This window comes from Oreochromis aureus, linkage group 16, assembly GCF_013358895.1.
Source record: "Oreochromis aureus strain Israel breed Guangdong linkage group 16, ZZ_aureus, whole genome shotgun sequence".
Classification (NCBI taxonomy): Eukaryota; Metazoa; Chordata; class Actinopteri; order Cichliformes; family Cichlidae; genus Oreochromis; species Oreochromis aureus.
The window spans coordinates 105284-129983 of record NC_052957.1 but is presented as its reverse complement, the minus strand read 5'-3'; the positions used below and the strand labels follow the sequence as shown (position 1 = coordinate 129983).

Sequence of the window (24700 nt, the reverse complement as noted above, 5' to 3'; positions counted from 1 at the left end):
TCAGCAAATCCAGGATCGGGTTTCCTGATTAGTTTCAAATATCCTGACATCAGGCTCAGGTCACGTGATCATTGTTCTGAACTTGATCAGGTAATCCAGACTTTCTCAATCAGCTCTAAGTGGGAAGGAGGCGGAGTCAGAAGCATGGACAGATGTGCTGACAGCAGGTATATGAAGATCAAACACCTGCAGGCAGAGCAGCAGGGACTGATGGAGCTGATGGTGCTATCACACTCTGACATCACTGCTGTGAATGGTGTCATCAGTTCACAGGTGCTGTTACTGTAGCTGCACGCCTGACGAATCCAACACACCTGAGAGTGAAGTCGGTCTACAAACTTAAGTTAACTTTAGCGTCTGCATCACCAAAGTAATGCTTTACTGTACTCTAAATTACTGAATTACTCTAAATTCAGTAATTTGTTACAGTTTGATTGTTTGTGTGCTACAAAGGCTCTTCAGTTCTCTGCAGATAGAAAGGAAACAAACATAAGGTTTTTTTCTTCCTGCTACAATTATCTGATTTCAGTTGGTGTGAGGAAAGGACGAGAATGGTGGAGCGGTCTACAGTGATAGATAGATATGGATGTGACCTTTATTGCACAAAAGAAGAGACCAACCGTAAAGTGCAGTACTGTGTCCAGGACAAACAGCTGCAAACATCTGGGCAGACGTGTTGATGGACACTCATCCAGGTAATGTGTTCATCTGGATGTTTTCAGTGGTAGAAAACGTTTCATCAGATGACTACAGGTCGTTGATACAGGTTTCCAACCTTATCAACAAAATCAGAGAAACCAAACAACCTCTGACTAAGTGGATGGCACAACACAGAAGAGCTCAAGGAACTGACCTCCCAGCCCATTGTTCAGTGGTGCTAGTGTCAGTCATCATACAAATGTCATATTTATGAGGTTGGAAACCTGCAGTCAGCTGAGACTGAAGACGTTACCTGGATGATGATGAAAGGTCCAGATGAACAGAATCCACTTTTTGAGATTACTGCTTTGTCTTTTATTGGCTCAGAGGTTCACGTGTGAAGAGTTGGGGGTTTGATACTAGGTGTTAGCGTGGTCCTGAGACTGGAAGGTTGAACCAGGAAGTGTGTCTGCTGTAAGTCCTGTGCTGAGCCAATGGCAATAAAGGAACAGCTGCACTGTGATTCAAATGCCTTTTAGAGCAGCAGCATGCTGTGTGAAACATTGCCCCCTGCCGGTAAACCCTAAAAATGAAAGCAGTGGTGACAGCAGCAGCCTGACTGCCTGTGGGGTTTGATCAAAGAGGAGGAAGTGTATCTGTAGGTTCTCAGTCCTCCGGGTCAAGGTGATGTAAGGAAATGACTGGATGTATTTCTGATTCCTGAAGACGTTTCACAGACTGAAGCTTCTTCAGTTCTAAAACCAGATGCTGGAGAGTCACAGGTAGTGGGTTTTTGACCCACTGCTGACCATGTGCCTCATCACATGAGCCAAGTGAATTTCTTCACTGTAAATAAATTCACTGTTGTCTATCAAGAAGTCCTGCATTTGTCTCCTTTTTCTAATTATAATAATAATTGGATTGCATTTACATAGCGCTTTTCAAAACCCTCAAAGCGCTTTTACAATTCTACTATTCATTCACGCTCACATTCACACACTGGTGGAGGCAAGCTACAGTTGTAGCCACAGCTGCCCTGGGGCAGAGTGACAGAAACGAGGCTGCCATATCGCGCCATCGGCCCATCTGGCCAACACCAGTAGGCAGTAGGTGAAGTGTCTTGCCCAAGGACACAACGACCGAGACTGTCCGAGCCGGGGCTCCGATCACAGCCGGCAACCTTCCGATCACAAGACGAACTACCAACTCTTGAGCCACAAACCTGACAGTGAATCTTTTTCTGCTGCAGAAGAAGAAACAAGAACATTTAACGGTGTAGTCATTATCATTATTATTATTGATGCTGTTGTTGTACGGTCTGTGATGTAAGAGAGTTTGATCTGTTTATGAAAATCATCATGTCCTCTGATTGGGCATCAGGGCCCTGTTTCAGAAAGCTGGTTTAGTGCAAACTCTGAGTAAGTATACCCTGAGTTAACGAAAACTCTGGGTTTTCGGTTTCACAAAGCGAGTTTAGATTAATTCTGAGTGAGTTACTATGACGACACACTCCGTGAAGCTAACCTGCCCCCTAGCAGGTTTACTTCAACTAACCCTGACCTCCTCTTTGTCGGAAACCTGACTGTAGGAAGTGTCAGACATGGCGTGCCCCTTCCTTGAAGAGCCAGTAGATGTTGAAGCCCAAATTCTCCGCAGAGCTCTCCGCCGGGAGAGAGTGATTAGAGCGCATTTGGACATTTTATCATTTCCTGATGATTTTCTGTGTGAACGTTACCGTTTTTCAGTTATTCAAATAAATCTATAATTTATTTGAATAACATCCTCAGGCCTTATATTGCTCATATAAGGCCTGAGGATGTTATTCAAATAAATTATAGATTTATTTGAATAACATCAGCCCCAACCTGTTTTTCGGGCCTCCGCTTTTTATCTGTTGGCTATAACGGGTCACATTTGAGCATACAGAGTAAGCAAATATGTACTTGTAATGTGCTCAGATAATTTCAAGTGCTTACAGAAAGAAAATTAATGTAGCCTCTAACTGCAATTGATTTACATAGGACAAACAGACCAAGCACTATGGCTCATAATACAATTACACCTTACCTGTTTGGACTATATTTTTATATTTCATTTTTACTTGCTGCCAGGAACGTTTGGGGCCTGTTGGGTTGCACCTGCGCTCACATCACATCACAAAATAAAATGTATAAAATAAAAAATAAAATGAAATATAATAAAATAACGTGTTAAATGGGTGGAAATCCCTAGATCAATGTTTAAATTAACACTCATGCATTGACTCTGTCGGCTATGTTTTGCCATGCATGCTCCCTTTCTTTTGCAGCTGAGGCTGTGTTACTTTTTTCCCAGCAAATTTGCATGTTATCGGCATATGCTGCCATCAGAATTTCGGCCTCAAGCGCTGTAAAATACATTGACCGCGCCTTCTTTCCCTCCGTCTCCATGGTGACTCCCTTAATCTGTGCTCCACTAATCAGGGCTTTATGTATCCTCGTGCGCGTGCTTAACTTGGGGTTAAAGCAACTCCACGTTGATTGAACTAATTGTTATCAGCCTTTCTGAAACCGAATATTCCGAGTTGGACAGTTCGGGGTTACTCAACCCTGAGTATCATTTTTAACTCTGAGTTTTCTAAACCCGCTTTCTGAAACAGGGCCCAGTTGTCCAACCTCTTCTGATTGTTTATGTTTTGAAGCAGCCTGAGATCATCACTCAGTGGTAATCAAGGTGACGACGGGAACATCATGTTCAATCTCTGAGCACACTCAGGTTAGAGGCGTTTTGATGCATCGCGTGGGCGATGTAGCTCGACCTCCTTCAGTCAGAGGATGAACTGGTGACGAATGAGGAGTGGAACGTAGATCAGTGGATATACTGATCACAGACACACGTTTCTTCTGTTTTCAGATGTTTTGCCAACTAAATTAAATTTGAATTAAAATTTATGTTGATAGCGTAACCGAATACTTCTTCAGATCAGATCATCAATGACCCTGAGCATGCTCTGATTTATCGGGTTAATTATTTATTCTAATCATGAATTTGTCAGAAAATTCTCATTTTTGAAATGGGAATGTTTCTCGAACCTTCTGAAAAGCTACCAATCCTCTTCTGCTTGTCCTCGTCAGGGTCTCGGGGGCGGGAACTGGAGGCTATCCCAGCTACCATAGGGCAAGAGGTGGGTACAGTCTGTCACAGGGTCACACAGAGAGAGAGAGACAACCATCTGCACTCATATTCACACCTATGGCTAATTTAGAATCACCCCACTAAATACACGTGTTTGGACTATGGGAGAAGCCCCGCCCAGGTGGGGGCCAAACCTCCATCCTGTTCCTCTTGTGAGGCAGCAGTGCTAACCACTGTTCTACTTTATCACACATTTATTTCTAAATTAATAAACTATGTTCTATTCACTTATTTTAAAAACCCCTCTGACAAATTTAAAAAAAATATAAATGTTTATATGTCTGTGAAGGCTCTCAGATTCTCTAGAACTGAAGAAGCTTCTCGGATGAGAGGTGATGAGAGGTGAAACGTCTTCAAGCAACTTAAAGAAGTCCAGACGCTTTTCTTTGCAAATTCCTTTGACAATAAATGTTTATATGAGTTTTATTTTGTATCAATTTTGTCTTTCAGGAAAAAAATCTAAAAAGAGCCAAAAACGTCATGAGTCAAATATGACCCATGTGGCTTTAACCCGAACTTAAAACATTTTCACGCTGGATGTGAAGGAGGACTTCATGTCCCATGGTTCTTTGCGGCTCGGTGGTCCAGGGTGGACCTGTGAGAGGTGGAGCCTTCATCCTCCTGATGGAGAAGCACTAACCGGAGACCGCAGCCTCTGAGCAGACCGTGTGGACCCGAACTAGAGCCGAACCTCCCGGTGTGTGTGTGTGTGTGTGTTTCCGCGTGCGTGTCGGTGCTTCTTGTCGGTGATGGAGGCGGCGGAGGGTGGCGTTTGCGGGGTGAAGGTGATGTGTCGCTTCAGGCCGCTGAACGAGGCGGAGCGGAGCCGCGGAGACAAAAACATCCCGAAATTTAACGGAGAGGACACCGTGGTGGTGTCGGTGAGTACGCGCGCGCACACACACACAGACACACACAGCCTCAGCGCCACGCTGTCTGTGTGTTGTTCACTGTGCAAGCAAACCTGCTGTGTGTAACTGCAGAACCACCGCACGCCCTATGAGCAAGCACTTTGGCGACAGTGGGAAGGAAAAACTCGTTTTTAACAGGAAGAAACCGCCGGCAGAACCAGGTTCAGGGAGGGGCGGGGCTATCTGCTGCGACTGGGTGGGGTGAGAGAAGGAAGACAGGATAAAGACATGCTGTGGAAGAGAGACAGAGATTAATAACAAGTTTGATTCAATGCAGAGAGGTCTATTAACCAGAGGCGGAGGCAGACATTTGATACACCTGGGACTTAGTCCTAAAGGGTAGTATGCATGTGGGGTGGGATGGGGGTGTAGAAATGACTGAAAGATTAATAGGCTCTGTTTTGAGTTTTGTTAAAAAAAGAATGACTTCATATAGGGGAAAATATATATGACATATGCAGGACACCTTAAACTAGTTTTTTAAATTAAGCAGCAAGGCAGAACAAAATCAGGGCTGTATCAAGAAACGAGGACTAAACCCCAATTCAACCAGACCCAGAACTGATCTGGAATTAAAACAGGACTACAACAGTTCAAAATCAGGACTACTTAGGATTTAACCAAGACAGAACCAGAATCAAAACTAGATGATAGTAGCACTAAAACTCATCATAGACCTGCACTACACTTGTTTTTTAATTCTACCAAAGTACACTATTTAGATTGAGAAAAGTTTATATAATTATTTAGCGTTGTTGTGCAAACAAGCCTGCATAACTTAATAAATATAGAATTTGAAAACTAACAAACCTAAAAAGAAACACTAGGTATGAGATACATGAGTACCTATGATACGGTGATACTTTTGGTAAACAACCATTTGACTAACATGTGTCTCACCTGCTCTTGTTCCATCTCTGTTCTGTCCTCATTCTCCATCTCTCTCTCTGTTCCTCTCTCTCCTTCTCTGTTCCTCTCTCTCTCTCTTTGTGCTGACAATCAAACCAAACACCGACATCATCAAATATACAGTGGAAACCAGATATTTACACACTCTTCAGATAAAAACACAAACACTTTTTTAATTGTAACATCAAATCAGACTAAATGTTTATTTTTTTAGATTGATAAATATAAAAAACATTTTTGTTAACTTTAAGAGTAAAGAGAGAAACTATCTGTATTTCTTAATTGTAAATGGCACCAAATTGTATTCAAAACTGAGCCACACTTATGGAGCTCCACAGTTCTTTTCCTGGTGTTTTGGTTGACATGTCTTGATTTTCCCATGTCAAAGAAACAGGCTCTGTGTTTTGCCTTATATGCATCCACAGGTGTGCCACCAATTTACTCACATGGACTCTACGAAACTATCAGAAGCTTCTTCAGCTCAGAATGGAATCGTCTGGAGTTTTCGTATTAATTAACAATACACTTAGTGTACATGTACTAAATTTGATGAAAGTGATAAAAAATAGACAGCTCTGTCTCTCTTTATTCTGTCATTTAACTAATTCAAAAGATATTTCAATATTTATTTATCCAAAACAAAACAAATTTACTCTAAATTGATGTACAGTAAAAAAATGTTCTTGTGTTTTCCATAAAGTGTATGTAAATATCTGGTTTAAACTGTGAATATACTGCTGTGTATTGAAATTCCTCTTGTTTTGCATAGAAATATATTGTACAACATACAAAGCATAATATATAAAATAACATCTACCTGAGTTTTTTCTTTGAAGAAGCCCCTTATGCCCATTCTTGCATATCAGTACATTACTGAAACCGATTTGTTTAGCCGTGGAGGGTAACAACTGAAAATATGAAATAAACACACATGTAAGCTAAGACTCTCTAAAGAAACAGCATTGTTGTTGTTCGGCTTTTCATTTCGCCATTTTGTTGATTCACTTAAGAGCAAGTAACGTAATATGGGTCAAGTCATCCTTTTGACATCAATCTTTTGTGATAAACCATCATATTTATATTATTTGTACAGTACGAATGATTTGCTTTGGTACCTGGTCAAACTTCAGTTCTCCTCTGTCTGCCTGGCTGCGCTTCTCCAACAGCGCACTTGCAGGGAGCAGTTCCCCCCGCCCCCTCGCTCAGTCGCTTAGTGTCTGAGCTCGGATCATACCAATATTAGGGGGGATTTACGCACAGTCATAAATTCCCACAGTGTGCACTATGTGCTTTGAATATTGTGTGTAGTTTTTGTTTTATACAGATGTCAGCCAGGCATCTAACTATGAAAAAATTACACTCCAAAAGACCCCGGGCTTCTGAAAGAACAACCCGGGCTTAAGCCCAATAAGCCACCCCCCTGCTCCGCCACTGCTATTAACACATAGGCTGTTTCCCAATTCAGGGGTTGCATCCTTTGGAGGACGCGGCCTTCGTGGTCTACTTGGGCCCAGTCCTTTGAAGACCGAGAAGGCCGGAAGTGAATGGGATGGTCTAGCTTCCGTCGGGCTGCTCAGGTTGCCTAGCAACCATGATACTAACTGCTGGAAACGTTTCATACAGCATTGTTTGACAAAAATGAAGGACAAATTTCTTTTGTTCATCTGCTTGTTTTATATGAGCTTTGTTTGATTTGATAAGTATCTGAGGCTGAGACCACGGGACTGTAAAACATGATTGTTGGGCTTCAATTCTGTACTGAACAGTCGTTTTAAGATTAGCTAGTAAATAACAATTAGCTAATGTTGTTCATGAGACTAAAGTCACTTCACTTTGGTAATGTAAATGTAATATGGCCAATATTAAAGTTATTATTATATTAATCATTATTAGTTATTACCAGCGTTGGGCAAGTTACTTTGAAAAAGTAATTAATTATAGTTACTAGCTACTTCATCATAAAGTAACTGAGTTGGTAGCTGAGTTACAAGATTCTAAAAGTAATTAATTACTAGGAAAAGTAACTATTGCGTTACTTAAAAAAAAAATGTTTAACCCTCTGGGGTCCAGGGTATAATTGGCCATTTTTGACTACTTTTAATTTTCCCTCTACATTTCACCTTTAAAAACGATTTACTTTGCCTTGTTTGGTATCATCCTTTTTAGCACAGCCTCACTTGTTAGAATTTACAGTTATGTTTTCATTTTGAGATACAGTATTAACACAATAAAATCAGACAAAAAACATAAAATCCAAGTAGAAAAAGTATAAAATATATTATAGTATTTTTTACTGTAACAACCACAAAGATGTTTAATGAATCATATTGTTGTGACTTTCATCCATAAATAAAGCCGCGGCCGGCTGAGTTGGTTGTGTCCCTGTGACGCGCCTCCAATAATCCATAATGAGTCATACTTGTACTTTGCGTATTTAATTTAAGAACAAAACAAAACAAACTTTTGCGCTTTGAATCAGATTAAAAATAGCGTATGCATTAACTGATGTGCCAAAAAAATGACGGTCAACAGAAAAGTTTGCCCACAAACCACTCACCCAACACCCCTGCTGCGAGCACCGAGATCAGGCAAATAGACTGCGACCACACCCCCATGCAATCACCTGAGATGAGGGTAAAGCTATACACCTGTGCCACCATAACAAATAAACAAAACATAAACATTGACTTTGGCTCTTACACATATTTCATAACTTTAAATGCAAATATAAATTGTCAATTTTAAAATCATATGCACAAGTTTTGCCAACAGAATTTGCAGCCATTTACCTTTTACCCCCTTTTTTAAAATAACCATTTCAAACTATTTACAGAACAATCAGGTGTTCTGCATTTAATAAAATGTCACACAAATTATTTGTGCCACTGCAAAAAATAACTTCTGTCCACTATAAAGGAGAACATCACAGCCTGATACCTGCAGGTCTGACAGCAGCAGGTGTATCACTGCTCCTGTTTCTACCAGTCTTTTACTGTACTGATAATCAATCACACATTGATTCTCTCCTCTCTGAGCTCTGACAGAGACTTAATTTAACCTGTCTGTTACCATGGTAACTGAGACTGAATGACTCATCTCAACCTGAAAAAGACTCACCTGTGAAACCTGTACCTGAAACGTTTTCAGTGAGAGGAGTAAACATGTGACTGTAAACATTCCCAAATGCCCGGAGTTGTATGGTCCTGATTTTCTCTTGTTCATAACTAAATGTGAAGCACTTTGTTGCTTTTAAATGAAGAAATAAAACTGATCGTTGAAAAATCATCAGAGACAGCTGCACTCTCTGAATTCACTTGTTTGTTTCAGTTTTCCTTCATAAACTTTTAGTCTGAATTTTATTTAAACTAACGAGACAACAGTGAAAGGTTTGTGGTGAGTTAACGAGCCCTCGTTAAACTCAGACTGAACGTCTTGTTTTAGTTCTCATTATCTCCCCTGAGCCTCTGACCCTTGACCCTGCTCATTATATAAAGGTAAATCTGTTATCGTCTCGGTATCGTCTGTTTGTTTTTCTGAAGGAGAAACTGAGACAGTCATGTGACCATCAGGAGTCCCATTAAACTATAAATGCTATCAAACTTTATTTAAAATCACAGTGGAGACACTTTGTAAAAAAATAATAATTAGATTTATGTTCAGCTTTCAAGGAAGCCAAGGCCGCATTACATAAAGAAGGTCAAAGTTCAAAGATCTGAACATTAACTGACGGACGTTGAAGATCTCAGAGGGGAGCACTCACACAGAGGAGGCAGCAGAGCTGAAGGTCTGCTGTGGGGCTGGAGACGGTGTGACAGGTGCTGAGAAGGGAAGCATGGAGGGGTTTGCAGATGTGGGACCTGACCCAGCGTCAGTGGAGGTGCCTGTGTGGACTGACCAATCAGGACAGCTCAGCAAGAGTCCTCGCAGAAGGTGATCAGGGAAGCTCACTGTGACCTCAACGACCAGCGGACGGTTGGTGGTTTGATCCCTGGCTGCTCCAGTCGCCATGCCAAATACCCTTTGGTGACATACTTACCCCGAGCTGCTCTGTGACACCTCCATCAGAGTGTGAATGTTGTATAAATGCAGATACATAAGAAGTGCTCTAATTAATGAAGAGCTTCTTTTGTTTTTAACCAAATAAAATATAAAATCAGTGTTTATTTGTTTAACGTGTTTATTATTAACAGTAAGTAAGTCCTCACATACAAGGTTGTAGTACCATATCACCCTATTAGAGCACTTCGCTCTCACACTGCAGGCCTACTTGTTGTTCCTAGAGTATTTAAAAGTAGAATGGGAGGCAGAGCCTTCAGTTTTCAGGCCCCTCTTCTATGGAACCAGCTTCCAGTTTGGATTCAGGAGACAGACACTATCTCTACTTTCAAGATTAGGCTTCAAACTTTCTTTTTTGCTAAGGCATATAGTTAGGGCTGGACCAGGTGACCCTGAATCCTCCCTTAGTTATGCTGCAATAGACGTAGGCTGCCGGGGATTCCCATGATGCATTGAGTTTTTCCTTTCCAGTCACCTTTCTCACTCACTATGTGTTAATAGACCTCTCTGCATTGAATCAGACTTGTTATTTGTTCTTGTTCTTCTATCCTGTCTTCCTTCTCTCACCCCAACCAATCACAGCAGATGGCCCCGCCCCTCCCTGTGCCCGGTTCTGCCGGAGATTTCTTCCTGTTAAAAGGGAGTTTTTCCTTCCCACTGTTGCCAAAGTGCTTGCTCATAGGGGTCATATGATTGTTGGGTTTTTCTCTGTATGTATTATTGTAGGGTCTACCTTAGAATTACAATTGGTCAGTTCTGTCTTTGTTATCAATGAAAATTAATGTCAGATGTTGATTAACTAACTCTTTTCTCTCCTCCTAGTTTTGTTTTTTAAAAGAGAAATCTAACAGTCTTCACTGACCTACATTAATAATCTTGGCTTCGATGTGTTAAGATGTTACTGAGAGACTGAAACATCATGCCATAACACTCAGTGTCAGTGAGCAGGGTGTTTTTTATATGACCACTTCATAGCAGGAGGAGACTGTCTGCTGACAGCATAATTTTTTTCCAAACAGAGGCTTTTATTTTTACAGTGTGTTTCCTGTGTTTCAGGGGAAGCCGTATGTGTTCGACCGAGTCTTCCCCCCAACCACTGAACAGGTTCAGGTGTACGACACCTGTGCCAAGCAGATCGTCAGAGGTCAGTGCAACACATTCCATTAAAGAAGGAAAGCGACTGGGGGGAAGTGACAGCTGTAAACAGCGTTTGTTTCTTTGTTTGTGCCTCAGATGTGTTGGGAGGATATAACGGCACCATCTTTGCTTATGGTCAGACCTCCTCAGGAAAGACTCACACGATGGAGGTTGGTCTGTTGTTTTGTAGTTTTTTTTCAGGTCTTTGTTTTGGTGTTTTTTGAATGATTAATTAAATGATTCGTCATGTTTCAGGGGACCCTTCATGACCCTCATCAGATGGGGATCATCCCTCGTATTTCCAGAGACATCTTCGACCACATCTACTCCATGGATGAGAACCTGGAGTTCCACATCAAGGTGAGTCTGCTTGTGAAACAAATATTTTTATGTTGTTTGTTTGTTTCTGTTGTCAGATCTCAGGAAAATCTCACTGTAAAAATGATTCTTCATCTTAATTCAAAGAAATATCATCATTTGATCTCTAAAGTGTTTTTATTCTGAATCACAGTTTTTCTTTTTAGAAGACTGAACATGTTTAATGTAACATAAACACTGGCTGTGTGTCTGCAGGTGTCTTATTTTGAAATCTATCTGGATAAAATCAGAGACCTGCTGGATGGTGAGACCAACCCTGAACCTTTACCATGCTCATATAGAGTTGAATAGAATAGAATAGAGTAGAAATAGAGTGTAAATACAATCAAGCTAATGCTAACTGCTATGATGATGCTTTCGTGTTTCAGTGTCAAAGACCAACCTGGCTGTTCATGAAGATAAGAACAGAGTGCCCTTTGTGAAGGTAAATAAATCGTGTTAGCTGCGTTTCGACTGCAGGAACAAAAGTCAGCAGAAACTGTCTCCAGATGTTTGTTTCCACAGCTGTGGGGGATCCACTGGACTCACCTGGTAGCCTAAATAGTTACTGGATATAACTCCAGAGGCCTAAACTATTTTGGGTTAGAAAGTGGTTCATTCTTACTGGGGTAAATCGACACAGTAACTTATGCTGTGAACCTAACTCGCTCCGGAGCCTGTTTATATCCAGATTACACGTCAGCAGGTATGAAGCACCACCCACTGACCAATCAGATCTCCAGAATACAGCGTCACAATTCCTGGAGGATCCGTCAGAGGTTTGTGTGCAAACAGTAGGAGAGTCTAAAGTTTTCTACTTCCATGCAAAGACATGGTATTCAATCATAAATATTAAATAACAAATAATAATATGGATTTTTATACACAGTGTTATTAATCTAAAAGCATTATTATAAGATTCTAAAACAGGACACCTGCACTCTACCTGCTGAGCTCAGATCAAATATGGACATAGACTCATGTCTGAATCGTAGAGACCTTTGTGAGGAGCAGGTCATGTTTCCTGGATCTGGTTGTCACAGAAATGTCTGTCTCCTTTATGGAGCTGTGGAACAGTAAGCTTTAATATTAAATTGATATTTTATTTTATATAAAATAAAACATTTTCTATTTTACATAAAATATATTATTTGTATTTTGTATAAATGCTTTTATGACCTTTAGATTTTTATCATTGATAACATCTCTGGACTAGGTGGCATAGTAATAAGTCATATGATCCGTGAAATGCCCCTTTATGATTGGTCAGATGTTGCCAGTCCCGCCCTTTTCACATGAGTGTGCATGGGAAACCCTGGTTACCTTAGCCAGGTGATGATCAGCTTTGTGTGACAATGTTAGGCTAAGAGAAGATAACAGAGACATAACCTGGATATGCTGAACGAGTGCTGTGGTCCAGGGCCTATGAGCCTTACCAGGACACCAGACAGACGAGGGGGGGGTCACTGTATTTATATTTGTTCAGTTTATGGAGAATTTCGTTTGTCTGCTGAGTCTCACAGGTGTGCTGTGGGTGCGCTCCGCCTCCAAATAGCCATATTGACCACGTGTCTGCAGCGTCCTGCTGCTGATATTCTGCTGATGTGTGTTTCACTGTCAGGGCTGTACTGAGCGCTTTGTTTCCAGTCCCGAGGAGGTAATGGACGTTATCGACGAAGGAAAAGCAAACAGACACGTCGCTGTCACCAGTAAGTCTTCACCTGTACGTGTGATACTTCCGCCCCGGACCATGGTGTGTTTGTTCTTGGATCACTTTACTGAATGGGCTTTCTTCTTCCTGCAGACATGAACGAGCACAGCTCTCGCAGTCACAGCATTTTTCTCATCAACATCAAACAGGAGAACGTGGAGACCGAGATGAAGCTATCAGGGAAACTTTACCTGGTGGACCTGGCTGGCAGCGAGAAGGTCACACTGTTCCATCACACTCAGTGAGCACCTGTTCTCTGTAAATTTCTGCTTGCTGACACCTGGATTGTGCTTTCTGTCATCCAGGTGAGTAAAACAGGAGCAGAGGGCGCCGTTTTGGATGAGGCTAAAAATATCAACAAGTCTCTGTCTGCTCTGGGGAACGTCATCGCTGCCCTGAGTGAAGGAACGGTGAGTCTTCGTGTCTCCGATCTTCAGGTCTCTGACATGTACGCCTGAAATATTCTGGATTTAACTTGATTTGTTTGACAGAACGTCGCAGCTCACCTGATTTTTCAGGTGAAATGATTGTGACGTGTCTCGTGTGTCTCTAGAAAACCCACGTTCCATACAGAGACAGTAAGATGACCCGGATCCTTCAGGACTCTCTGGGTGGAAACTGTCGAACTACCATCATCATCTGCTGCTCGCCGTCTGTTTACAACGAGGCTGAAACCAAGTCCACCCTCATGTTTGGACAGAGGTACGGCAAGTCACCTGATCAGAGGAAAAAGCAGAGTACTGTGGTCGAAGTACGTCCTCCACAGATCTGAGTGTTTCTTCATTCGTCCTGTTGTTTCAGAGCTAAAACCATAAAGAACACAGTGTCTGTGAACCTGGAGCTGACCGCCGAGGAGTGGAAGAAGAAGTATGAGAAGGAGAAGGAGAAGAACAGGAGTCTGAACATCATGATCCAGAAACTGGAGAATGAGCTTAAACGCTGGAGGAAAGGTGAAAAAAGATGTTACTTCAGGGTTTTCACCTGGTGACGGCATTTATACTTCAATCTGCCTGCACACTTCAGACAGCTCAAAACCCACGATTGATGTCGCTTTCTCTCACCGCTGGCACTCCCACAACTTTTCACTCAGAGCTACCGAATGCTCATGTTGTCAAATAATCTGAGTGGTTGATGTGGTGCGTTTTCCACCAACAGCAAAGGGGGCATCATGTTTGGGTTTTTTCAGTTTTCTTCCTGCATTAAATGTAACTATCCAGGAAACAGCAGCTGTAAATGATGTATGTGCTTTTAAGTCCACAAAGGTGGAGTGAGGCTGCATCTTGCTGCTACGTCATCTTAAATCTGTCACGTGTTTTGGAAGGCAGGTCATTTGGTGGTGGCACGAACACATTCTGCACTTTAATTTTTTTCACATTTGGTTCTGGTACCAAAAGAGTTCGGTTAGAGAAAGATCATGGTTTTTGCTGGACTCAACCCTCTGACATCAAACTACTCCTATCAGCAAGTCTCACCTCTGGACATGTATTCTGGCAGCTTTTCCTAAATGAGCTTTAATGATAAAAAAAAACACTAAATCTCATCCTTTAACATTTACCAGCTTTGTTACAAAAGAAAGTTTAAAAGCTTTTTCTTCCTCCTGGAAGGTAAACGTCTGCCTCCATCTTTGTGTTACTTTAGTCTGTAAAGGTTTCACTTCAGGACTCTTTGAAGTAGGACAGGGCAATATGGCCAAAAATATTGATCACGATATATATTTGAAAATTTGCGATAACGATATAACTGACGATATAATTGACGCGAGACAAAATACTTCACAACTCCACAACTTTATTAGTGCAAAAAAACAAAACAAACATCAATGTATTTTCACTTAAACAAGCAGCTGTTTTTTTTTTTTAAATGCAAATTCCGTGCTGACAGTCTAACCAAAAGGCATTTCCAGTGGAAATTGGCCGACATATCCTGAGCAAAACCATGTATAATATCCACAAACAGGGCTCTAGAGTGCGACCAAATCTTTCAATGGTGCGACTAAAAAAAATCTTAGGTTGCACCGGTGCGACCAACTGTTTGAGTAACGAAAAAAAAATCTCTGCAACTCTGAAAGTCTCCGTGTGGTCAACAACAGACACACATTATGCCCCTATCATGGACTAAACCAATCAGAGATAGTCAGGGGCGGGACCTCTGTGATTGGCCGTGGTCCAGTTGAAAGTGCAGGTGGATAGAGAGAGGTGAGTAGCTTGAATAAAGCGATATCGGTTCATTAAATCCTGAATCGACTTTTAAATATAAACTTATTTTGCCAGAAACGCCAGATTCTCAGATTAAAGCTCACAAAACTATTTCAACAACCACCAAACAACAAATAAGAGCAGGTACACAGACTCCACACAAAGACGTAAACACAGAGCGGACGACGCATCAAAATCAGCTTTCTCTTTCTCGGCTTTCTCACCCGACGGCACGTAGACTGACACACCGTTTGGGCGGAAAGCCGACAGACTCTGATGCGTCGGGTCCACGCAGTGTTTACGCCTTTTTGCGCTAGATTCTGAGCTGCAGGTTTTGTCTCTCTCCAACCAAAATTCACTGAATCAGCAGCAAAAGAAGCAGCAAACTACGCTTCATATTTGATAAATGTTGTCATTAATTCCCTCTGACTTTTGCTGTTTTGCTTCCACCACGATAAAAATCACACTTCATGCACAGCTCCCTCTCTCTCTCTCTCTCTCTCTCTGTGTATTTCAAGAACTGTTTCCTGTCTCAAATCTATGTTTTCGGCATTATTCATTCGCTTATTACCCACCAGTCTACCGTTGTTTACAGCGCTGTTGGCCGCTGTCTGTTTGTTTTGTTTTGTTTTTTTACTTAAATGTCCTCGGACAGGAAAGACTCGTTTCTGCTGTTCAATACTGAAGAAATTTAAACTTTTTAAAATTATGCAAAATTGCAGAATATTTTTAAGGTTATCTGCTATAAAAAGTCAGGCCAGGAAAATCTGCTTCATGTTTTTCTGTTTTATCCTCAGTTATTTTGACACAAAGGCATCTGCTGTGATGCTCACACCTCTGATGAAGTCTCACAGTGTCGGTACTGATAAATGATCAGAATTATAATATTTCTGACTGTCTGAGGCTAAATTGAATTGAATCGAATGTATTATAGAAATCAGTGATGATGCCCAGCCCTAGTGAGCAGCCTAGGCCCTACAGAGTGGATGTAGCTGTGGGTAATGAGGAAAGATGAAAAGAACTATTGATAACGTTTTTGTTAAGTTAAGGTCTGATCTGTCTGAAATTCATAGGCAGCTCTGACACGGTGCCATCAATCTCTGAATGCTGAAAAAGCAGCAGTGTATCCAGAAAACACATTATATGCTGCAATAAATGCACTGCCCAAGTGTCCCCTCTCCCCACTGCCTTTCAGCGGCAGGCAGCAGCAAACAGGTCGTCAGAGGAGCCAATGTGATGATTAAGTTGTCTACAACATTGCCAAAGAGTGCCAAAGCACTTTAAGCACAAGCACAAGATTGTTGGTTAATCATTTACAAATCAATATTGTCTGTATAGACAGCAATTTTCCCCCCAAAAAAGTGCACATGTAAAACTGCGGTGTTAAGCGATTGGGTTGAAAAATTTGGGTGTGCCTAAGAAAAAAAGTTAGGCACACCAGTGCAACCGTGGCAGAAAGTTAGTCTAGAGCCCTGACAACTGACTTAAAAAGAGGTTATACACACACAATACGGTAATATTATGTCGAAGCACAGTAAGTATTACACCATGAGGCTCCTGACTACGGTAGCCGTAATGCTCCAACAATCCATCAAGCGATGCGGCTTCGTAGCTTATCAATTGGAGATTATGTATCAGAATTTCAGGAGCAGGACCACGCCTCCAAACACGGAGGAAACTCCTTCCGGCTGTCATCTATATAGGTTCCCCCAGTTCTGCAAGCTGATCATTCTCGTTTACGTGCAAACAGGGTCCATTCTCGGTGAATACCTTTAAACACAGCTCATCTCTCAGGGGTAACGTAATTTTACTCACCCTTCGCTACAATCACCCTCTCGTCCGTCAGTGCGTCAGACAAACAACTACTCAAGCTCTGCATTCCATCGCTTTTCCTCCGGCAATCCCAGAAACACACCGAACGTCATGGCGGCGCTTCCAAAACCGAATGCTGACGACCTCCTAGCAGTTTTCTCGCCACCCGACATACGGTCTGTATGTACAGCCGTCAGCGCCGAACCCACGCTTCCAAACAAATTGCAGCTCCAACAGCAAAAGCTACAGCATACTTCGTAGCTCCACCCACCCGCCAGCGCCAGGTAGCAGGGGGAAGCTCAGCTCTGTTCTCTACCACTGACATGCCAGTTTCTCAGGAAAGAAGACGAAAAAAAAAAAAAACTCATCAGCAAACGTCGGGACCGAGTTGCCAGGTTCTCAGCCACCCATCCCTCCTTCGCAAAATTCTGCAGCCAACCTTGGCACCGAGTTGCCGAGTTCCAAACCTCTCATCTGCTAAACTCCGCAGCAAACGTTGGCACTGGATTGCCAGGTTTTCCTTTATCTCTTATTTTCCAAGCAGCCGCAAGCATTCTACCAACGCCTTGCCAGTTTCCATTCCTTCCATCCATCCTTCGCAAAATTTAGCAATATGCTTTTGTCGGACCAGGATGCTAGGTCCTTCTCTCATATCCAATCGCACCAGCAAGCTTTTCTACGAACGAGTCGCCAGTTTCTCTTTCCCGTATCCCATATTGGCAAAATGCAGCAGCACGCTTTTGGCACCAGGATGCCAGGTTCTCTTCCTCTATCACGCCTATGCAAATGCAGTAGCAGCGTTGGCACCGGGATGCCAGCTTCTCTTCCTCTATCTGTTATGTGAAGGCTGTGTGGCCCCTCGAACACTCCAGCGGAGACGAACAAAGGCTGGTGCGGTTCTCCAGAACCCCCAGCGGGAACAGAAGGCTGGACGGGCCCCTCGGACCCTCCAGCAGAGGCAGAAGGCTGGACGGGCCCCTCGGACCCTCCAGCAGAGACGAACAAAGGCTGGTGCGGTTCTCCAGAACCCCCAGCGGGAACAGAAGGCTGGACGGGGCCCTCGGACCCTCCAGCAGAGGCAGAAGGCTGGACGGGCCCCTCGGACCCTCCAGCGGAGGCAAATGTTACGGGTCCGAAATTGAGGACGAGAGTAAAACAATGATGGTCCAGAAGAGGTCGATCAAACAATTGATTTTAATGAATACACGCAGCGTGGGGAGACGTACACTGGAAACCATCAGTCGTAAATCCCCACCCAAAAATACACTTCAGATTGCTTTTATAACATCAGGGTATTATGACGCCCCCTCATGCGTTTACAAGCACATAATTTGCATCTTAAGAACATTCTTTGCCCCTTGTACAGACAATGATCTATTCTAAGAAATAAATGCAGAGACAGAAGTTCCCCTTTCTGGCATCCTCTTTCAAATATGGTGATGATCTCAGGCCTTTGAGGTCCCCATGGACTTGTCCTCCTTGTGTCACCTGTTGCTAGGCAAACTCAAATGCAACAAGAAGCTGAATACATTCAGGCCTTCACTCAAGCCTGCTTCTTGATTATATGTATTATTACAAATGCTTGTTATGTGGTTTAATGCAATGTTAATTAATACAATGATAATGCCAATAATAAGTATAAGTAGCAGTAAAATATTCCTTATTCCACACTCCCTCTTTTGACCCTGTTCACAAACAGGGTCACCACACTCCGTTGAGTCACTCTTCAACCCACTCTGTCACCTCTGGATCCATTAATGGCATCATGGGCCCCGAAACCACCATTCCCAGGTCCACTGCCTTCGCTCTGACCCTCTCTAGCCGTCCCCTGACTCAGCAAATCAGACAATAACCTCATGTCATCTAGGTGGTCCAGTAATAAAACGCCAGCTCCCACTTGAAAACACTTCATGCTTAAGTGGTCTCTGCTCCTTTCCTGGGTCCCTCTCTAGTGGAAATCTAGTGGAATGGACCCTCGTCATCAATCACTACGTAAACTGAATTGGCGCAGGTCTCAAATAAGAAGTAGAAGACACTTAGGCCCTCGCTCAGGCCTGCTACTAGATTTATGTGTATTGTAAGCATGCATGCAATTAACCTGCTATGTTCTCATCTTCCCTCAACATGTATCACCTGGACACTCTCACCAGTGAAGCTTAAAACCCTCTTGGATAGAACATCAACTCTAAACAAGCACAGATATGCAATGTGTATAAAATGAACTAAACCTGTGAATAGAATGAATGTGATGACAAACATATTCAATGCAATATGAACCCTGTAAACAATATTACTGATAAACAATGCTGTAAAACATGTTCTTAATACAATCATAATAATGCAGATTATATAGTAGGAATAAAAGAATTTCTGAATCCCCACATTTCTTCTGACATTCCGACAAGGAATGTCACCACACCTTATGTTGTATCACTCCCTGCCCCACTCTATGGGTTCTAAGTTCATCTAATAGATGCCCTCAACCCAGCCAGGGTTCGCAACCCTTGCCATTATCTTTACCAACAATCCTCTGACGCAAGGAATGATACAACAACTAGCGATGACCAGTATTCCCAAAAATACAGTCAAAGAAAACATCACTCACATAGCCACACCTTTCCATTGTCCAAACACAGATGTCATCCAGGACGCCAGCAGATTTTCGATACCTGAGTGCTCATGCATGGTTTTAGACAATTCGATTTTGCTCTCCCGTCAGTGAACTCGGACCCAATTGTTCTGCGAACCCCATCATGGCGTCCCTGGTTTGGTTAGAGAGTCTCAGCAGGTTGTAATGAACATAATGTGGCCAACATTTCTATTAGGCGTTACCCAAAGAAATATACTCTCCAATCCTACAGCTACCTGACTTACCAGCTTGTACTCATTAGGAACTCCCCTGGGCACTCCTATGGAGTCTATCCAGGTCGGCGAGTTCAAACGAGGATCATATGCATGGGTACCCTGGGTCCCTCTTTTGGCCAAAATGTATCTCTTACGTATGGCAGCTAAAGTTCGCGTGTTATGTTGTGGAATAGCCTTTACCTGATTTCCAATAAGTATGAGCGGAGCTCCCAATCGCACCATCGCACATGTCCCTACGCTTCCCATAGGAACACGAATATTTTCCCCACAGTAATAATAGAGCCCACTTCTTGCCCATGTTCCAATTACCGTGCTAGGGTCGCTTACATTGTTGGTGGTTCGTCCCGTGAGTGTGACAGCACACCTAGTTGGGTCAATCTCTCCCACCTTGTACTTTTCATTATCTGTAGAAAACTTGAAACATGTAATTATCTTATTTTAGCATAAATGGTCCCACTGCTGTCTGCTTTGAAATGGGAGGAAAAGTCTGGACAACAAAATACAGTTGCCAGTAGTCACTGCACTTCTAGTTAACTGTAACATACTATCATAGCCCCACTCATCCTCTAATGCAATGGTGCGGGCTCTGTAAACAACCGTGACCTAGCTGAAGCACAGGCAACACAGTCAGATACATGTTGTTCTCTAGCATTTTGAGCCACCCAATCAAGCCAGAGGTTACTGTCCTTGAAACCCGTGGCGCGCTTTATCAACTCCTTAAGCTTCAGTCTAAAGTAATCTGTTGTCAGAAGTACTCTCCTTTTGGTTCCTGTTCCTTTTGAGCTACTGTTCCCGAAGTTACCATCTGATCAGTCAGAATGGTGATTAAGCTTTCATGAGCGGCTTAGACTTTGCATCAACTAAATTTACCCTAAGCATATCATGGGGTGATTGCAGACCCGTACATCATACGCTCTCCAGCTACTACTAGCTCCTGTACACTTAATGACGTCACACAAATCAAATGTGAATGCGCTGGTAGACCCTTTACCATAATTCAACTCTATGCCCTTATTCATGCTGAGACACTCATCACCTTTACCTGACACCTCGCGCTTTTGTCTTTTTTACCGATCCTGTTTTAGCAACTACAGTCTCAGGAAGTGCTGGGCTGGACTGGCCTCCGTGTTCAGACAAGTGGTCCGAAGTGCCCTGCAAAATATAGACAAACAACACAGCCATAGTTAATATCATTGCATACGATAAACATGTAGTTGTAAGGAACATTCTAATCAGTTTTCTCATTACGTGTCTCTGATTCGTGTGTTTGCATCATGTTATATAAACTTTGTATACTTTGTAGTGCATTATGCTAAACAAACAAAACCTTTCAATTCCCCAACCCTATCTGTCTCCTCAATGGGTTGTATGTTTTCAATGTTTCCTTATTATTTTGTCATAAAAATAAATCAAACAAATAACTTGAGCTGTGTGACGGCACCTTGCGTTTACGCCAGGCTGTGAGCTGCCCTAAATCTACTTGCTACACCCCTTTTTTCACCTAGTTTAATTTTTTTCAATCCTAGTTTAAACTATTCCTGACTTCCCTCAGTGCACACTGTAAAGTGTAAAAGATACAATTAGCTTTCTCCTGGTAAAAGGTCCTACATTATTTTCTCAACCTTTGGAAACATCCTCTATCGAGTTAACCCATTTCATTTTTCAAACTTAGGCCTGATTTCTTCGCCCCCTTTAACGGGTAGCGCATATCCGGTCTGAACACTGTGTTTGGGCAATTTACGAATTGTTGCAGGATTTCTATGTTATGTAAATTTCCTCTCATCCCTTTTATGCTTCCATTCTAACCTATGTCTAACAAGCTTTTGATCTTCTTTGTAATATAAACAACTAGGTGTATTTGTGCTCTGTTTTTCTCCTTTCTCTGGTTGGTTCCGTTCGGTCTGGGGCTTCCAGGATTCTCGCCCCCCTATGGTCGCTGTGGTCCTGAAATCTTCTCCTGTAAAAGATAGAAAACAAAAAGCCTCTCTCTGCTACACCTCACTAATCTACTGTGTTCATCCGATGTTCCTTTAATTATTCAAACTTGGTTCACAATATCATGTTCTCAATAAATGCAGAGACAGAAGTTCCCCTTTCTGGCATCCTCTTTCAAATATGGTGATGATCTCAGGCCTTTGAGGTCCCCATGGACTTGTCCTCCTTGTGTCACCTGTTGCTAGGCAAACTCAAATGCAACAAGAAGCTGAATACATTCAGGCCTTCACTCAAGCCTGCTTCTTGATTATATGTATTATTACAAATGCTTGTTATGTGGTTTAATGCAATGTTAATTAATACAATGACAATGCCAATAATAAGTATAAGTAGCAGTAAAATATCCCTTATTCCACACAAACAAAGGCTGGTGCGGTTCTCCAGAACCCCCAGCGGGAACAGAAGGCTGGACGGGCCCCTCGGACCCTCCAGCAGAGGCAGAAGGCTGGACGGGCCCCTCGGACCCTCCAGCGGAGGCAAACAAAGGCTGGTGCGGTTCTCCAGAACCCCCAGTGGGAACAACAGATGAAAGCCGGACGGGCCCCTCGGACCCTCCAGCAGGACCAGGTTGCAGAACAAATGACTGAGGAGAGGAGTGGCGGTGGCGAGGCCGCCGTTTCCTTCGGGATGAGGAAACAGGAACCGGTGGAGAAATGGAGACCTCCTCCTCTTCCTCCGACCACATAACCGCCAGGAAAAAGGCAGGCGAACGGACAGGTGAACGAGATCCCCGCTGGCGTGGGGAGGGAGAGGAAGTCCGTGGCAGCGGTGCGGAAACTCTGTCCCGCTGTGGTGACCGCTGCGGAAGCTGCTTTACGGCGAGCTCAGACCTCTGCTGCATTGGCGTGGTGAGAGAGAGGGCAAGCTCACGTGCCCTGACCTGCTCCCTCCATGCAGCGATGGTGCTGCCCAGATTGGCATCCGAAGCAAACTGCTGAAGCCGGGGCCTGGTTTTCACCATTGCTTCCACTGTGCTCAGTCCCACAGACATAGCCCGTAGGCTGTCGGACTGGGATATGCGGTCCAGCAATTTAACCAGCCTTTCCATCTCAGCGTCTGACTCCAAAGTGAAAAGGTCTGTGGGGTCCATGTTCTGGTCGCGATCTTCTGTTATGTGAAGGCTGTGTGCAGGCAGGAGTGGTAGTAGGAGGACCCAAGGTGCAGACACTCGGAGGCAAAACCTGAACTCAAAACAGCTTTAATGCTAAACTCAAATGTAACATAACTGGATATATCAAAATAAACTTACACGGGAAGACTGACAGAACACACAGCATGGCATAAGGGTAGATCACGACACGGATACAGAGAAACACAGGGCTTAAATACACAGAGGGAGCAATCAGGGAATGAGTAACAGGAGGGAAACACAGCTGGGGCAAATCAGGCCTAACAAAACAGGGGAAGCAATACCAGATACATTAACATAAGACGCGGACTTTCAAAGTAAAACAGGAAACGTAACACAGACTCACAGGCAGGCACTGCAACAGAGGGAACAGAGACGTGGGACCAGGGCAGACACAGACACTGACTGGACACGGGGATATAGCAACTAAGGATTACACAGAGACATAGACCATAAGACAGAATTCTAACAAAGAAACCAAAGACTAGAAATGATAAATAATATAATAAACTCAAAACCCTGGGTCAACGACCCAGGCATCCTAACACTATCCCTCCTATCCCAATAAAGTAGCAAGCTTTGGCACCGGGAAGGCCTAGGGTTTTGTTTTGAAGCCACTGATGCTTACTTCCAATCATGCAATATTTGTAAAAAAATTTTCTCTCCTCTTCTCCTGTCTTCTGTTTGCTCACTTTTATAGGGTGCTGCAAAGTTGCTGATGGGCAAATTAGAGATGTTTTAAAGAAAATGGCTAATAACTTAAAGGACCTGGCAGAACTGATGACTTAAAACAAGTCCTTTGGAAAAATAAAACCATGTATGAAACTTAAAACTGTGCTGGTCTGTGAGTCTGATTAATATGAATCTCCTACCCAAATTGCCACAATGAGTATTGAAATGAAATGAAATCTCTAATAATCAGCTACGTACCACAGGCCTTCAAAGTGGCTGTAGTTAAACCTTTACTTAAAAAGCATCTCTAGACCCAGCTGTCTTAGCTAATTATAGGCCAATCTCCAACCTTCCTTTCATATCAAACATCCTTGAAAGAGTAGTTGTCAAACAGCTAACAGATCATCTGCAGAGGAATGGCTTATTTGAAGAGTTTCAGTCAGGTTTCAGAGCTCATCACAGCACAGAAACAGCTTTAGTGAAGGTTACAAATGATCTTCTTATGGCCTCTGACAGTGGACTCATCTCTGTGCTTGTCCTGCTAGACCTCAGTGCTGCGTTTGATACTGTTGACCATAATATCCTATTAGAGCGATTAGAACATGCTGTAGGTATTACAGGTACTGCACTGCAGTGGTTTGTATCATATCTATCTAATAGTCTCCAATTTGTACATGTAAATGGAGAGTCCTCTTCACACACTAAGGTCAATTATGGAGTTCCACAGGGTTCAGTGCTAGGACCAATTCTGTTTACATTATACATGCTTCCCTTAGGCAGCATCATTAGAAGACATAGTATACATTTTCACTGCTATGCAGACGACACGCAGCTCTATCTATCCATGAAGCCAGGTATCACAGACCAATTAGTTAAACTGCAGGAATGTCTTAAAGACATAAAGACCTGGATGGCCACTAACTTTCTGCTTCTTAATTCAGATCAAACTGAGGTTATTGTACTCGGCCCTGAAAATCTTAGAAATATGGTGTCTAACCAGATTCTTACTCTGGATGGCATTACCTTGGCCTCCAGTAATGCTGTGAGGAACCTTGGAGTCATTTTTGACCAGGACATGTCCTTCAACGCACATATTAAACAAATATGTAAGACTGCTTTCTTCCATTTGCGCAACATC

The 24700-nt window shown here is 42.8% G+C and overlaps 1 protein-coding gene across 1 annotated transcript in view; it reads left to right on the top strand.

Moving 5' to 3' along the window:
* Window positions 1-4431: 4431 nt before the first annotated feature.
* LOC116316797 (kinesin heavy chain-like) overlaps window positions 4432-24700 on the top strand; it is a 64016-nt gene continuing 43747 nt past the window's right edge. The window contains exons 1-11 of the mRNA XM_039599579.1: window positions 4432-4694; window positions 10746-10833; window positions 10923-10996; window positions 11082-11186; window positions 11400-11448; window positions 11573-11628; window positions 12805-12892; window positions 12988-13112; window positions 13200-13304; window positions 13448-13596; window positions 13696-13844. Coding sequence (XP_039455513.1) covers window positions 4563-4694; window positions 10746-10833; window positions 10923-10996; window positions 11082-11186; window positions 11400-11448; window positions 11573-11628; window positions 12805-12892; window positions 12988-13112; window positions 13200-13304; window positions 13448-13596; window positions 13696-13844 — 1120 coding nt within the window. The 5' untranslated portion in view covers window positions 4432-4562. The remainder of the gene's footprint in view (window positions 4695-10745; window positions 10834-10922; window positions 10997-11081; window positions 11187-11399; window positions 11449-11572; window positions 11629-12804; window positions 12893-12987; window positions 13113-13199; window positions 13305-13447; window positions 13597-13695; window positions 13845-24700) is intronic.